At 34.6% G+C, this 15,169-nt stretch overlaps 1 protein-coding gene across 2 annotated transcripts in view; it reads left to right on the top strand.

The window, feature by feature from the left end:
• Positions 1-15,169, top strand: part of CSMD1 (CUB and Sushi multiple domains 1) — a 2,070,470-nt gene that overhangs the window by 1,369,740 nt on the left and 685,561 nt on the right. For both annotated transcript variants that reach the window (XM_034966977.3, XM_034966976.3), the window contains exon 8: positions 11,542-11,629. In XM_034966977.3, the coding sequence (XP_034822868.1) occupies positions 11,542-11,629 (88 nt within the window). The remainder of the gene's footprint in view (positions 1-11,541; positions 11,630-15,169) is intronic.

The raw sequence follows: 15,169 nt of genomic DNA, 5'->3' as shown, positions 1-15,169 counted from the left end.
TACGGACCTGTCCTGTGGTAAACAAGGAAGGGGCGTGAGGCCACCCTCGGCCGGTGTGGGCAGGCAGGATGGTTCCAGAGAAGTGTGCATGGGCTGGAACCTCTGCTGGGCTTTTGTGATTGTTTTTCTCTTTAAAGAAAGAACTATTCTCATTGTAGAGCATTATTATAACACAAATTTAAAAAATAAAAATATAACCGCGTTGTTACATTGGTAGAGTTTCAGTAACCAAAGGGTGGTTTACACGTCAACAAAGGTGAAGACAGTATATCCTGCAACACTGCCGGTCTTTTTCTATGTTTATTTTATTTAAAAAAATAGAATTACACCACTTTCTGTTTTTTAATCTGCTTTATATTACATTGCCCTTTTGAATCTTTTACATAGGAATTCATATTAGATATATAAGGTAAGTTCAAATATTAGCGAAGTGTGAAGTACTTTTCATTTTCCTTTTCAACTTGTGGTATCTGAATGAATATTATCTCCTTAAGGCTCCCCGAAAGGTCAAAAGTGAAAACAGTGAATTAATGTACAAAGAACAATGTGAGCTTTGAAATCAGACACCTTAATATATTTATCAGCTAAATAAACAAGATGTGCTGACTCACATTCCAACCCTCACTTTTCTCATTTCTTAAGCAAAGTAATAATTCCCTCATAAAGATTTTGTGACACTTAAATTACGTAATACGTAAAAATGTGCTTACCATAAAACATTGCATATATGATCACCCTTCCTGTTTTATTATTGTCTCATAGTTCCCTATAAACATTAAAGTTTACACTATAGGATATAATATTAGATTGTTACCTTTTCCACATTTACAGATACCTGTACATAATATACTATGATGAGGAGCATACTAAAAACAGTCTAATATGTTCAGGTGAGGTAATATAAATAGCACAACTTTAAATAACCTACATAGTCTTCTCAGTGCATGTTAATGTCTGTGATTTCAGGACTCGAGGTGATATGCCATGATTTCTTTAAGGATATATATAACTTAATAATTCGTGATCTGTGAAATTGAAATCTTATGCACGTATTATAGCATCAAGTGTTAAATTTTACTTCTCCCAAGTGTCTTGCAGCTAGGTATTTTCAAAATGGGCGTGAACAGCTGCACAGAAGGTTTTTATCACAATCTTAAACTCAGTTCCCTCAATTTTGCATTTGCAAAATATCTGAATAGTATATAGAGTGAAATGCACTGCAAATATTCTAAGAGAATTAAATTTTTGAGTGACTACATCAAATGGAGTTATTGACAGGTTAATTATAATGTTAAACTGTCACAGAAATTCTCAACCAGATAATTTAATATTTCTGCTCTTTAAAAATGCGTAAACTCCTGAGGACATACTTGAACTTATTTCCTCTTATATATCGTACTATGGTAAACAAATACTAAACACTGTATAACTGTGTATTTAAAACTGTATAATATACTAATATTTAATAAAGCCTTAATATTAAATAATATTAATTTATTAATACTTATATTTATGTATTTATATAAATACACTTATTTATTGTATATATTTATTTTGATATATAAATTATATTTAATATACATAGTATTAAAGTTTTAATGACACTATTCTCTTATTCTGAATATATAGGTAATATATATAAAAGTAATAAAATATATCCATAAATTATATAATACATACTTATATCACCTATATTTACTGTATTGGAATGTACTTATCCTGAAATCACTAATGAACTATAATCAAAAAGAAACTTTCTGTGGGGACTCATCATTCAAATCATATTTCATCGTTTTGTAAATCTAGGGAATGACAAATAAAACTTTAAGATTTAATTATTATATTTTACATAAATATTTAAATACTTTATGTTTAACTATAACTATATATGTTTCTAAAATATATAACGACTTCAAGACTTTTTCCCATTTCTTTCCACATTTTTAAGTTTCTGGCCTGAATTACAGATTCTATGCAAAGTAATATAAACTGGCCTAGTCAAATGCTACTTTCACTGTGAGAAGACCATGAATAATTGGGCATCCTGTAAGATGTTTTTGAGTGAGCCCCCAAAACTATTTCTGAGTCTTAAGTCTAGAGTTCTTAAATGTGCAGAAGGAGACTAGAGCAGAAATGACAGGCCCTAAGTCTTCCAGCTAAGCCGGTGCTCTCCCCAGGTGACGGTCACTCTGCATTTGCGGGAGCTAGCGGGAGGCAAAGAGACGTCTCTCTTTGGTGCTGCCAATATACATTCCGGTGAACATCTCAGAGCACCATGTGGAATCAGACAGATGGTGATGAGGACGATTCTCTAGGCTCTTATAAGATGTTCAGTGCCATTAATTTTGTTAAGGTCTTTCACACTGATTTTATAGTAGAATATGCTTATTTTTATTTTATTTATATAGTAAATAAACATCTTGGCTTAATTTAAAGCTTTATAAGGAAAACAGTTTCTCTTTGAACATTTGCTGCTACCGTGATATATCAGTTGGAAAGATAATTGTTAATATCTGAGCCCTTATGAAAAATCTACTTGTTTTTCCCTCTGGTAGAAAAATAACCTAGGGCAGGGGATGTTAAAAATAAATAAAGACTGTAAGAATCTGCAGTGTTCAAAACTACTGAGACCATAGGATCTCTGCAGGGAGTAGTTAGAATAATGTTGAATGACTGAAGTTTCCGAATGCAAAATCGTTTTATTTTTTATGTACAATAGAGTTATTTCTTTTTAGTGTATCATTTATATATTTTAGGACATAGCATTAGAAGCTGAAATGTATTTTTTAAAAATAAATTACTATAAACTAAAAGAGAGCTTGATTTAAGACTATGGCAGTTGAGTTAGAGACCAGAGAACATGGGTAAAATTGGAGCATATGAATTATGATAATAGGTGATCAACCACTTGTGTTTTAAAAGTCAGCAAGTGAAGGTATGTAGTGGGTGAGGAAAGATAGGCCAGACAAAAAAATCTGGCAATGTAATAAGTTAAACACTTGGAAAATCCAGCCCTTGCCTCTCACTCAGGGTTGGAAGGTCTTCACGTCCAATTAGTGATCCATTAATATGAGATCTAAAACAATACATATAAAAGCAATATGTGCTGAGCAACTTACTTCTATGTGAACTATTCATTTAAAGCTTCTAATGTTGCTCCGATAATAAGAGTTTATCATCCAAGTGTCAACAATTCTTATTTTACCTATTTATATAGAACTTGTAAACATTTGTTTACTACTATGAGAGAAAAAACAACTACTGCTAGAGACTGTACAAATATTCTGTAAAAACAGCAAAAAATAAAAAAAATCTGTTATGCATGTAGAAATGTCTCATAGGATGCTGTAAATCAAAATTATCCTCTTATAGCTGCAAGAAAGAAATGATTACCATGGCAACATTTTCTTATTGTTGAAATTGTTATCTAATCAAGTTATTAGTTTTTGAAGAAGGGTGTGGCATGACAAAGTTTCATTCTTGCTGAGATATAAACCTCCTGCAAATCAAAGAGGAGAAATTTAATAAAATAGAGCTATTACTTTTCAATTCAATGAGATAATACTGAGTCTATAAAATGCTGAAGTAAAAAGCTGTCAGTGTGGACATATTTCAAACTGAGTTAAGCAGGAAGGTCTGAAGTCTAGAGTGTCCCTCAAACACATATCCTAGAGTGGGCTGTCATTCAAACAAAGCTCATCAATACAGTGGGGAGACTGTTACTAAAAATTTCAATGAGAATATGTTTTGTATAACCACTTTCCTGATGGTTATGCAGATAAAAACATACGTCACCTCTCTGAAGGCTTAAATGGTTACAGTTTGTCTCAAAACTGATCCAACTGAAATACATCTGTACATCTCTGAAGAAACAACTACCAACAATGAAAATAGACAATAATAATCAATCGTAAGTGCCTTCATGCTAAAAAGTGTGAGTTTATCTAAATGGCTCTTATATTGGTTTATTTATTCCAAATATAAATCAACGTTTAACTTAAAATGACACCTTACATAGAGATTTAACATTCAAGCCAATCTGTGGCTCTTGTTCTCTAAAGGTGGATTATATTCTCCATGGAAAGTCTTTCCCTTTCCTCTTAGCTGAAGGAAATTTGCTAACAGATGGTTGGGACTAAAGACTCGTGGTTCAAACCATATGGCTTCCCATGTGTATGTTTGGTTGGGAATATAAATGAAAACACCTCTTCATTTTTCTTTTGGATGTTCAGTGTATTTTTATTATTAATTAAATTTTATGAAAGGAAGGCAACTTTTAAGAAATAAAAATAAGTTTTTATTAACCAAAAGTGTCTCTTTAGTTTACAAAGCCCTTCAACGCATAATGTCTCATAAGGTAATTATGGCCAGAGTACAGAATGGCTTTTTTTTTTTTTTTGTGGAGTTTTGTTCTGTCACCCAGGCTGGAGTGCAGTGGTGCAATCTCAGCTTACTGCAAACTCCGCCTCCCGGGTTCAAGCGATTCTCCTGCCTCAGCCTCCAGAGTAGCTGGGATTACAGATGCACACCACCACGCCCAGCTAATTTTTTAATTTTTAGTAGAGACAGGGTTTCTCCATGTTGTTCAGTCTAGTCTTGAACTCCTGACCTCAGGTGATCTGCCTGCCTTGGCCTCCCAAAGTGCTAGGATTACAGGCATGAGCCCCCACGCCTGGCCCTGGAGTCAGCTCATTCTTAACTCTGGCCTCAGTTTTCTTTCTTGTAAAATGGGTTTAATATTAACAATTCATAGCCTGATTATAAGGATTACATTTAAAAACATATGTAAATGATACTAAGAGTTTCTAGCAAACACATAAGTTTAATTTTGTATCATTGTAATTATTTTTAGCGCTTCATTTGTAATTATTTCTGATTATTCACTCATATAGATCTTATCTCCACTAATTTATTTGTTTCTAATCTTTGTCATAGATGTCGTTGCTTATACTTCTTTTCAGACACTTGCTTTATTCATGATGGCACCTGATCTACTTCTATAGTTTGCTACAAAGAAATTCATGTTGAGTTTTAATTGATACTTATATGGCACGTCCTCAAACAGCAGGGTAATTTGATGAAGAAGAATTTTCTTTACTGCCCTGCAGAGTCACAAGGTTTTGTGCAGATCTAATGAGGTATTATAAATCAACATGCTTTGAAAAAGTCATTTAAAATATATGTAATTTATACTTTTAAAATCAAATTCATTTAAACTCTTTTACAAAATGTCTAATTTATATCTGATCATCCACTTGCATAATTATATATCTTTCTTTAATATTAATGGTGTGTAATGAACCCATCTATTGATATTTTCAGTTTTGATTTTTAACTACAGGGTTTTGACTTACATTTAACATATTTATTACTATCTATGTCATGTGTTCTATGAGATCTGAAAAGATATAATTAAACAAAATTAGAGTTAAAGTGATATTAAGCCCAGTAATTCCTCTCTTTGAAAATGTTTCTCTGAGGTACTAAGGATTCCTCTTGAAGTGGTTTCATCTCCATGATTCTTTCCAACCTTGAAGCTTTTATTTCTAGATGAATCAATGACTCATGGTGTGAATGGAATACATAGTTGGGATTTATGGAGCTATCATTTCCTTGCACATATAGTGTGTCAGCATACTTTTTCTGACTCTTTATCACACGAAACAACTCCCTCTGTTTCAGAAAATCGCCAATATTTTACATTTAATCTCTAATCACTTTTTTTAAATCTTCTACCATCTGCAATCCATTCAGGCTTGTCTAATTCATTTTGCGCCTTCACAGAATTCCAACCAAGTAACCTTTCTTTAGTAAGTGACTTTGGCATTATCTTTAAAAAGATCCAGAGTGTTTTTGCCCAACTTGGGCAAGTAGCTCCAATTTCTCCCATTTCTTTTAACTACTATTCCTTGTGAGAAAAATAGAAAAGGAGACATGCAAGTGGGCCTTTGTAAGCCTTGGTGTTGTATTTTCAACCAGTTTGCGTATTGTGGAAAAGTGCAATAACTACCAAACTAGAGTCTATTATTTCTGACAAATATCAATGATAGCCGTTCATCTTGATGAAGCTGTTTTAATTTGCCACAGCAATAATGATTCTGCTTGAGGGAGTATAGAAGGCATCTAGCCAGTGATGGCAGAAAGAATAAACGTGGCAGAAGTAACATTCTGCATTACAGTTTGAAATTATTAAAGCTCAATGCGTTTACAAGATAAATTTCAGAGAGCTGGTAGTAGACCACTGCTTACTGATTGAGAACTGTACCGCAGCACATAGTGCAGACTATGAAAACATGGGGTTGAAGAAAAAAGTAGTAGAGGATCAGAATGATAGAAATACAGACACATTCAAACACACACACACACACACACACACACAAAGAGAGCCACAAGATAGAAGTAACATCACACTTGCTGGTTTTAACCATTATAAGCATACACTTCTGGATGGACATGAAAACTCACTGTAATTCCAGCACTTTGGGAGGTCGAGGTGGGAGAATTGTTTGAGCCCAGGAGTTTGAGTCCAGCCTGGGCAATGTGGTGAAACCCTGTTGCTACAAAATAATAATAATAACAATAATAATAATAATAATAATAAAACATTTGCTGGGAGTGGTGGCATGCACCTGTAGTTGCAGCTATTTGGGAGGATTGCTGGAGCACGGGAGACGGAGGCTGCAGTGAGCCATGATTGTGCCACTGCACCGCAGCCTGGGCAACAGAACAAGATTCTGTCTCAAAAAAAGAAAAAAAAAGTAGAAAAATAAAACCATGCATTTCTGTGGCTTTAAATATATTGATGCTATTGTACATCCATCACCACTATTCATCTCTGTAAATTTTCATCATACTCCGCTGAAATACTTTACACAATAACACCTTATATTCCTTCTTTTCATTCCCTTTGCCCCAGCCCCTGGCAAAACCATCATTCTACTTTCTGGCTCTCTGACTTTGATTACTCTTCATTTTTAACCTCTGTGTGTCCTTATGCCTAAAGTGAGTCTCTCGTGGGCAACATACAGTTGGATTCTGTTACTTATTAACTTAGTGTTCAACGCGTCCTGCCAACCTATGTCTTTGGTTTGGGAGTGATTCATTTTTGAGGGCTGCCATAAAAAAAGTGCTACACTACTCACCGAGTGGCTTAAACAACAGAAATTCACTTTACCACAATTCTAGAGGGTAGAAGCCTGAGATCAAGGTTTGGGCAGGGTTGGTTTCTTCTAAGCCCTCTCTCCTTGACTTGTGGATGACTCTCTTCTTCTTGTGTGTTCCCATGGAGTTTCCTTTATGTATTCATGTCCTAACTTCCCCTTCTTAGAAGGGCACCAGTCATGTTGGATTAGGGCTCACCTTAAGGATGACGTTTTAAGTTAATTATCTCTTCAAAGTCTCTATCTCCAAATACAGTCCATTGTGAGGTACTGGTGGTTAGAACTTCAAGGTATAACCCTTTGCGGGGAGGAGGGACATAATTCAGCCTAAAACAGGGAGTTAAATCAATTTATATTTAAAATAATTATTTAAAGGGTAGCTCTTAATTTTACCATTTTGTTGTTATTCAATTTTCGTATGTCTTTCAGCATTTTTGTCCCTCATTTGACCCATTACTATTATCCTCTATGTTTAGTTGATATTTTTGTAGTGTCACTTTGTGATTGTCTTCTCATTTTTTTTACATATTCTGTAGATACTTTCTTTATGGTTTCCATGGAGATTACATATAACATCCTACAATGATGGCAGTATCTTAAATTGACACCAGTTTACTTCAATCATATACTAAAACTTCAATCGTTAGAAGTCTGCTCCCTTACTTTATGCTATTGCTGTTGTAAATTACATCTTTATATATAATGTAACTATTAGCGTAAATGCATAATTATTTTATGCACTTATCTTTAAATACTGTAGGAAATGAAAACGGGAGTTTTAAGTCAAACTTAGTATAATACTTTTCTATATATATTTTCATGTATTTACCTGTACTAGGGACCCTTTTCTTTTCATGAGGCTTCAAGTGACTGTGTAGTGCCCTTTCATTTCAACTTGAAGGACTTTCTTATAGGGAACATACATTGGTAATAAACTCACTCTATTTTGATTATCTGGGAGTGTCTTAATTTCCCTTTCATTTTTGAAGGATGGTTTTCCTAGATGTAGAATTTTCAGTTGACATTTCTTCAGCAATTAAATATATTATCCATTGCTTTTCTTTTCTTCTTTTTTTCAGTTGGAGCCTTGCTCTGTTGCCCAGCCTAGAATGCAGGGGCACAATCTCGGCTCACTGCAACCTCTGCCTCCCAGGTTCAAGCTATTCTCCTGTCTCAGCCTCCCAAGTAGCTGGGATTACAGGTGCCTGCCACCATGCCTGGCTGATTTTTATATTTTTAGTAGAAATGGGGTTTCAGCATGTTGGCCAGGCCAGTCTTGAATTCCTGACCTCAAGTGATCCACCCACCTCGGCCTCCCAAAGTGTTGGAATTAAATACAAATTCTATTGAATATATTATGTGGTGTGAGCCACCATGCCCAGCCTATCCATTGCTTTCTAACCTGTGAAATGTCTACAGAGAAACCTGTTAATAGTCTTATTATGGATCCCTTGTTTATGAGGACTTGCTTTTCTCTTTCTGCTTTTAAGATTCTCTCTTTTTCTTTGGCTCTTAACAGTTTGATTATTATGTGTCTTGCTGTGGGTCTCTTTATGTTTATCCTACTAGGGGTTCCTTAATCTCCTTGAATTTGTGTATCTGTGTCTTTCCTCAAATTTGGAAAGTTTATATTCCTTTATTTAAATTCATATCTGTAATTGTTGTTGTAAATTCATTGTCTAGCAAGTCTGATGCATATATTTCTTCAGTGACTGTATCTAGAGATTTATTTTGACCATTTGAATGGCCATGTTTCCCTCTTTCTTTGTATGCCTTGTGGTTTTTGTTTAAAAAAATAAGCATTTGAAAAAAATTAACTACCGTGCTCCATCTTTGCAGAACACGGTAGAAAATGTTCACTAATTAGTGGGCCTCTGAGCCTTGAGATCAACCTGGACTGAAGACTTTAGGTGTTTTCACGTTTTTGTGGGGATACATGTCCTTTCTGGGTTTGTGTGTACCTTTTGCTGTATTTTTGTTTTTATTTTTTTCCCCAGCTGCTTTTAAACATATTAATATTCCAGAGAATCTCATCTCGTCTTCTCATTGGGGCCTTAGATATGTGTTCTATTGTATTCCTCTGCCTGGAATCCCTTGCCCCAATGTACCCATGGGTTTGCAATCTTGCTGCAGTTTTCTATACAGCAGTGCTTGTCACAGGCTTTCATGGCTGCTAGCCAGAGATCCCAATTATGCCGCCCTTCCTCATCGGACCTGCATGTCAGGAAAGACAGAGCTCAGTCTCTCAGGCAGCCCACAGAGCGACCATCGTGCTGCCAGCCACTTTCTCTCTGCTTCTTCATACCTAGAGAGCAAACTGGTCACTGGGCCGCTCCTTTCAACTGCACTGTGCCACGCAAGTCATGGTGTGAAACAAGGGAGAGTAAGACATCATGAAATATAGTCCTATTTTGAACATCTTTTTCTTCATTGGGCATTTGCTTGGTTGTTACAGATTTTTTTTACTGTCATTTAGCGCTCCTATAAAATTATTTTAATCTTCTGGTAGTCATTTCTTTGGTGTTTCCATGGGGAAATACAGGTCTGGAGCTTTCTGTCTCACTATCTACTGATGCTATCACCAAACTTGCTGGATTATTTTGATATAATATTGAGAAAATTAAACATTTAGAAAATAAAATTTTGGAATTCAATATAATTGTCACATCATGCAGCAAAATAATGTTTTGATATTATTTAAAAAACTTATTTTAAAAAAGAAATAAAAATACCTAAAAAATATCTTAACCCATTTGGAATAGTGAAGTACTTACTAAGAATGAAACCACATAATATATTCAATAGAATTTGTATTTAATGAAGGATTATGTTACCCAAATTTATTCTAATTTAGTAGTGAAAGATAAATTTTGACTGGGCGTGGTTGCACATGTCTGTAACCCCAACACTTTAGGAGGCCATAGTGCGAGTGTCACTTAAGCCAGGAGTGTGAGACCAGTCTGGGAAACATAGTGAGACTCCATCTCTAGAAAAGATTATTTTTTTAAATTATCTGGGCATGGTGGCACAAGCCTGTGTTACCAGCTATTAGAGAGGCTGAGACGGGAGTATCGCTTGATCCTGGGAGGTTGAGGCTGCAGTGGTCCATGATTGTGCCACTGCACTCCCACCTGGGCAACAGAGTGAGATCCTGTCTCAAAACAAACAAACTAAGCTAAACTTGCTATGTTTACTGTTGTTTTTATGATAGTTTTAATCAAATGTTTCACGAGTTCCACATATACCCAGACATATTATTTTCTTCTCACGGAATTATTTAAAATATATGTGAGAAAATGTATATTTATATGTATACCTTTCAGCTACAAATAATAGAATCAGCTCTTCAGTGGATTTAAGCTATAGTAAATCAGCCATAATAAATACAACAGAATGTTCAGAATTGCGATATTCCTCCTAAATTGGTTGATTTTCTGCCTCAACAATAAGGTAGCAGGTCCAGGTTCTTGACACATCTTTTCTGTTCCATACATGCTGTTGTCTCCATCCTTGGATTATAGGAAAATGGCACCAATAGTTCTACATTTGAAACCTGGACACAGAAATTTTCAGAGTAAAATAGATATGCACTTTATTAGCATCCTGTAATGTTTCCCAGAAGTACTCCTGTGGACTTCTCCTCACATCTCATTATACTGAATTGGGTCCCAAGCCCTCTGCTAAGCAAATTCCTGGGAAAAGAAAAAAAGAAATGCCTTAGTTTGATCAGACAAATTATACAGGATGAAATGAATGTTGAAGTGAGAGCCACTCTATCCAATAAACAAATGAGTTCTTTACAAATTATTCTGTGATGGTGCAAGTCCCAACAGGAGAAAAGTTTTTCCATGAAATTCAAGAAATAAATCAGTGCATTTGAACAAAGAAACCATTATGGGTTTTAGTTGAATGATAAACACTTCAATGTTTAAAATATACGTAATGTTATTTAAAGTATCTTTTGTATAGAGCTTAGTAAATATCATCTCTGTTGTCATCTATGGGAATAAGTGAAGACTTTCTTCTCTCTAAATGTATGCATTTTTCTCATAATGCTGTTTTTCTGATCATGCTGTTAATTGTGACCTGGCATAAAAGTAATCATAAGGAACAAATGAGATTTTTTATTAAATTTTGACATCTTAAAAATGAGAGAAATAAAACCAAAGATTATCATCCTTTCACTGGAAAACACATCTTTGATTTTCACCAATGAGAATATAAACACTTATTTGAATGTATTTAAGGTGTCTTAATTCCTTTGGAGATCACATTTTAAGTCATTATCATTAAAGAACTGAAAATGCCTAGAATACATTTTTTATCTGGGTATTTCCTCAATAACTATACAACATTTTAACAATGTTTCTGTCTATTACAGTGAGCCAAGGAGGTGTTGCACTGGTCTCTGACATGTGTCCAGATCCTGGGATTCCAGAAAATGGTAGAAGAGCAGGTTCTGACTTCAGGTAAGAGATACAATAGTGGTGGAAAAAAGCATGTTATTTTTAAGACATATATAATTTCAGCTTGCAGTTAAATTTAACTCTTTTGTTCTTTTGAGGTAAAGATAAAACTTCTTAATCATTACGCAACTATATTATTTGTAGAATTCTAAAACATATCATACTGAAAAATTCCAGGTACTCTAGAGTTGGCACCTTATACTCTAGGAACCAATATTAATTAACTCTAAATGTGTGTAATCAAAATTTGTCTTCAGAGATTTTGTTTTTTGTTTATAATCTGTTAAAAGTTCTGTATTAGTCCCTTCTCACACTGCTAATAAAGGCATACCAGAGAGTGGGTAATTTATAAAGGAAAGACGTTTAATTGACTCATTGTTCAGCATGGTTGAGGAGGTCTCAGGAAACTTACAATCATGGCAGAAGGGGAAGCAAACACATCCTTCTTCATATGGTGACAAGAAGGAGAAGAATGAAAAAAGTGGAGGAAAATCCCCTTAAAAAACCATCAGATCTCATGAGAACTTACTCACTATCATGAGAACAGCATGAGGGTAACTGACCCTATGATTCAGTTGCCTCTCACAGGTCCCTCCCATGACATGTGGAGATTATTGGTGCTACAGTTCCCCATGAGATTTGGGTGGGGACACAGCCAAACCATGTAAATGTCATATTCCAATTCTTTTAATGTTTAAAGATAGAAGGTAAAATATTTAATTATCTCCTCATAGTTATTTCATTAAAAAACTTTAGGAATGATGATGATAGTATCAGCCAGTAAAGTTTATTCAGAAAATGCGAATCATTTTACTAGGATTATGGTGAACTAGATGCTGATTTTCTGTTGCTACATTATGAATACAGTAGTGATTATAATAGTCCTATTACTTTAGATTTTTGCACTTATTTCAGTGAGTTCAAGAAAGGTAACATTTTCCATCTTACAAGATGGATACAATTATTAGAAGCAGCTGTAAAATAAAATAGTAAAGAGAAACAAGATACGTGTTTTTCCTTCTTACAATGTCACCATTTTTGAAAAAAATCCAAAAAAAGGTTCAGAGAGCTAAGGCTACTGAAGTGGGCTACAAATGGAAGAAAAGTACTCCTACTATTAGAGAGGAAAGAAGGAATTTTTTTAGTTAAATTGGAGTAACAACGGTAGTTTTAAAAGGTATAGAAAAATAAGAAAACTGTAGTGTGTCTATAATGAAGTTGGTAAAATGGTATATTGTTTTACATGAAAAGCATACAAAGTATAGATGCGAAGAAATAGGGTCGGAATGGATATAGGTTAACTATTACACATCTTGACTAATATATTAAGAAGTTTGTTTTTTCGCTGAAATCCATTTGAGGCAGAGCTTGAGATGAAATTTCTTATTGAAGTGGTTTATTGGAAAAGTGCTCTCTGGGGGAGGGGAGTAGAGGAAGTGGAATAGAATTGGAGTAAAGAGCTAAGCAGAAAGATGTTTTTACTGGAGACTCACTTCAGTCTGTTTCCATGGGGAGTTCTGGGGCACAAATTGTACTGACAAGCAGGCCTCACCTTTTGTACCCACTTTCCTGCCTGTCAATCAATGGCTTCCTTCCTTTGGCTCAAGGAAGTTCTCCATAGGAAGAGTTGGTTGTGAAGAGTTATTAGCAATGCAGTGAGTGTGGTGTGTGGATGCACCAGCTGGCAGCTAACAGAAGGATGCTGTTTTCCAGTATCATATTAGAAAATAGCGGTCATTTGAAGTCATTCAGGAATTTTATCTCTTTTGAAAACAAAGCAACTAAATAAAATTGTCCATTCTTCCAAGGGCTCTTCATTCTATGTATTCCTTCCTTGTGTCAACAGTCACCTCTTTCATGTCCCTCTTGTTGAGGAAAAATCTTCTTCCTGCTTCCCTTCCCTTACCTTCTGTGCCCCTTTGTTAGAGCTTACAACAGTGCATCATCACGATGTGCGCACACATCTGTTTTCTCACCTGTCTTAAGCGTCTCCAGAATGGAGAGTGTCTTATCTTTGCATCCTCAGTGACTAAAACTGTGCGTGGCACAAAGAAACTCATCTATGTGTGAAATGTACTTTGTGTATCAGAGGAACTGCCCATCTTCTATCCTGTCATCCCAGAAATCTAGAAACTTCTTTGGTCAATTTTGCAGAGCTGTATTCTAAAAACAAAACAAATTAACTCATATCTGAGAATATCAAATTCTTCAAATTGCACTTCATGTTTTAAAAAAATGACAGAGGAAATGCTTGAGCTTTAAAAGTTAACAGGGAAGTTGTGAATATTCAGGCCAATGTCTACTTAGCACATGGGCAATCATGGAAGTTTTAATCATATCCTAGGTGAGTAAGCCAATCTTTACTCCATTTCATTCTCAGATCAGACTTATTTCTGAAGAAGAGGTTTAAATTCAGGATGAACATTAACTCTGAGGGCTGTGTTGATCTGGCTCGGGGGGGGCGGTGTAGGGAGAATCTAGGTTGTGCAGACGTATAGCCCGTCAGGGAAAGAATATAGATAAGGTTTCTGTAGAACCTTATCTCAGAAGAGAATTTCAATCTGTCACTTTCCTAGTTTTTTGGGAAATCACTATGTTGTTTATATGTCTCTATGTTTGTAGCAATAGAAATCAAATGCCATAACACCTGGGAAGATGATTTGAAAGATTAAATTTTCTCTTAAATACACATGTAAAATGTTATTTGTATCATCTATGGTGTGTGTATGTGTATTCAAATATATACATAACAGAGACAAGCTAGTTATATAGTAGCTTTTTTGATAGATTTCCTAGAACTTTCTCCCTAGGTGATTTTGTTATCTACAAATAAAGGGATTTTTAATTTTTGCTTTCCAATCGGATTTTTTTTATTTCTTTTTCTTCTTTAAATGCATTAGTAAGAAACTATTTTACAAGATTGAGTAGAAATGGTGAGACATCTCTGCCCTTATTCCTTAGCTTAGGTGGAAAGTGTTCTGGCTTTCATTATAGTTATGACATTGCTTGTTGGTTTTTCATAGATGCCCTTTATCAGTTTGAGGAAGTATCCTTCTGTTTGTAATTTTTTGAGGTGTGTGTGTGTGTGTGTGTGTTTTAATCTGACATGAATTTGGAATTTTTTCAAAAGTTTCTACATCTATTGACATGTCCATTTTTTGTTTGTATATTTTGTGAATATGAGGACTTAACTAATTTCCCAAAGTTAAAAACAAAAACTCATATTCTGAAATAATATTAATTTGTAATGATGTTTTTTTCTTTTTATGGATTGTTGAGTTTGACTTGTTAAAATGTTGTTTAGTTTTTTTACAGGTATTTTTATGAGTTATGATAGGCTGTAGACTTTTCTTATAAAGACTTTGTTGTTCCTGTCAGAGTAAAAATGGTCTCAAAATTAATTGAAAAATGTTCTCTTCTCTGGAATACCATAGAAGAGTTTGTGTATAATTGTTAATATTTCATTGCTAAATGTTTGGAATAATTAACCAGGGAAGCTACCTGGAATTGGAATTTTCTTACAAGTAGGTTTTTAATTACGGA

This window comes from Pan paniscus, chromosome 7 (assembly GCF_029289425.2).
Source record: "Pan paniscus chromosome 7, NHGRI_mPanPan1-v2.0_pri, whole genome shotgun sequence".
Taxonomy (NCBI): Eukaryota; Metazoa; Chordata; class Mammalia; order Primates; family Hominidae; genus Pan; species Pan paniscus.
Note: the sequence above shows the minus strand (reverse complement) of the source record. Positions and strands in the feature narration are given on the sequence as shown.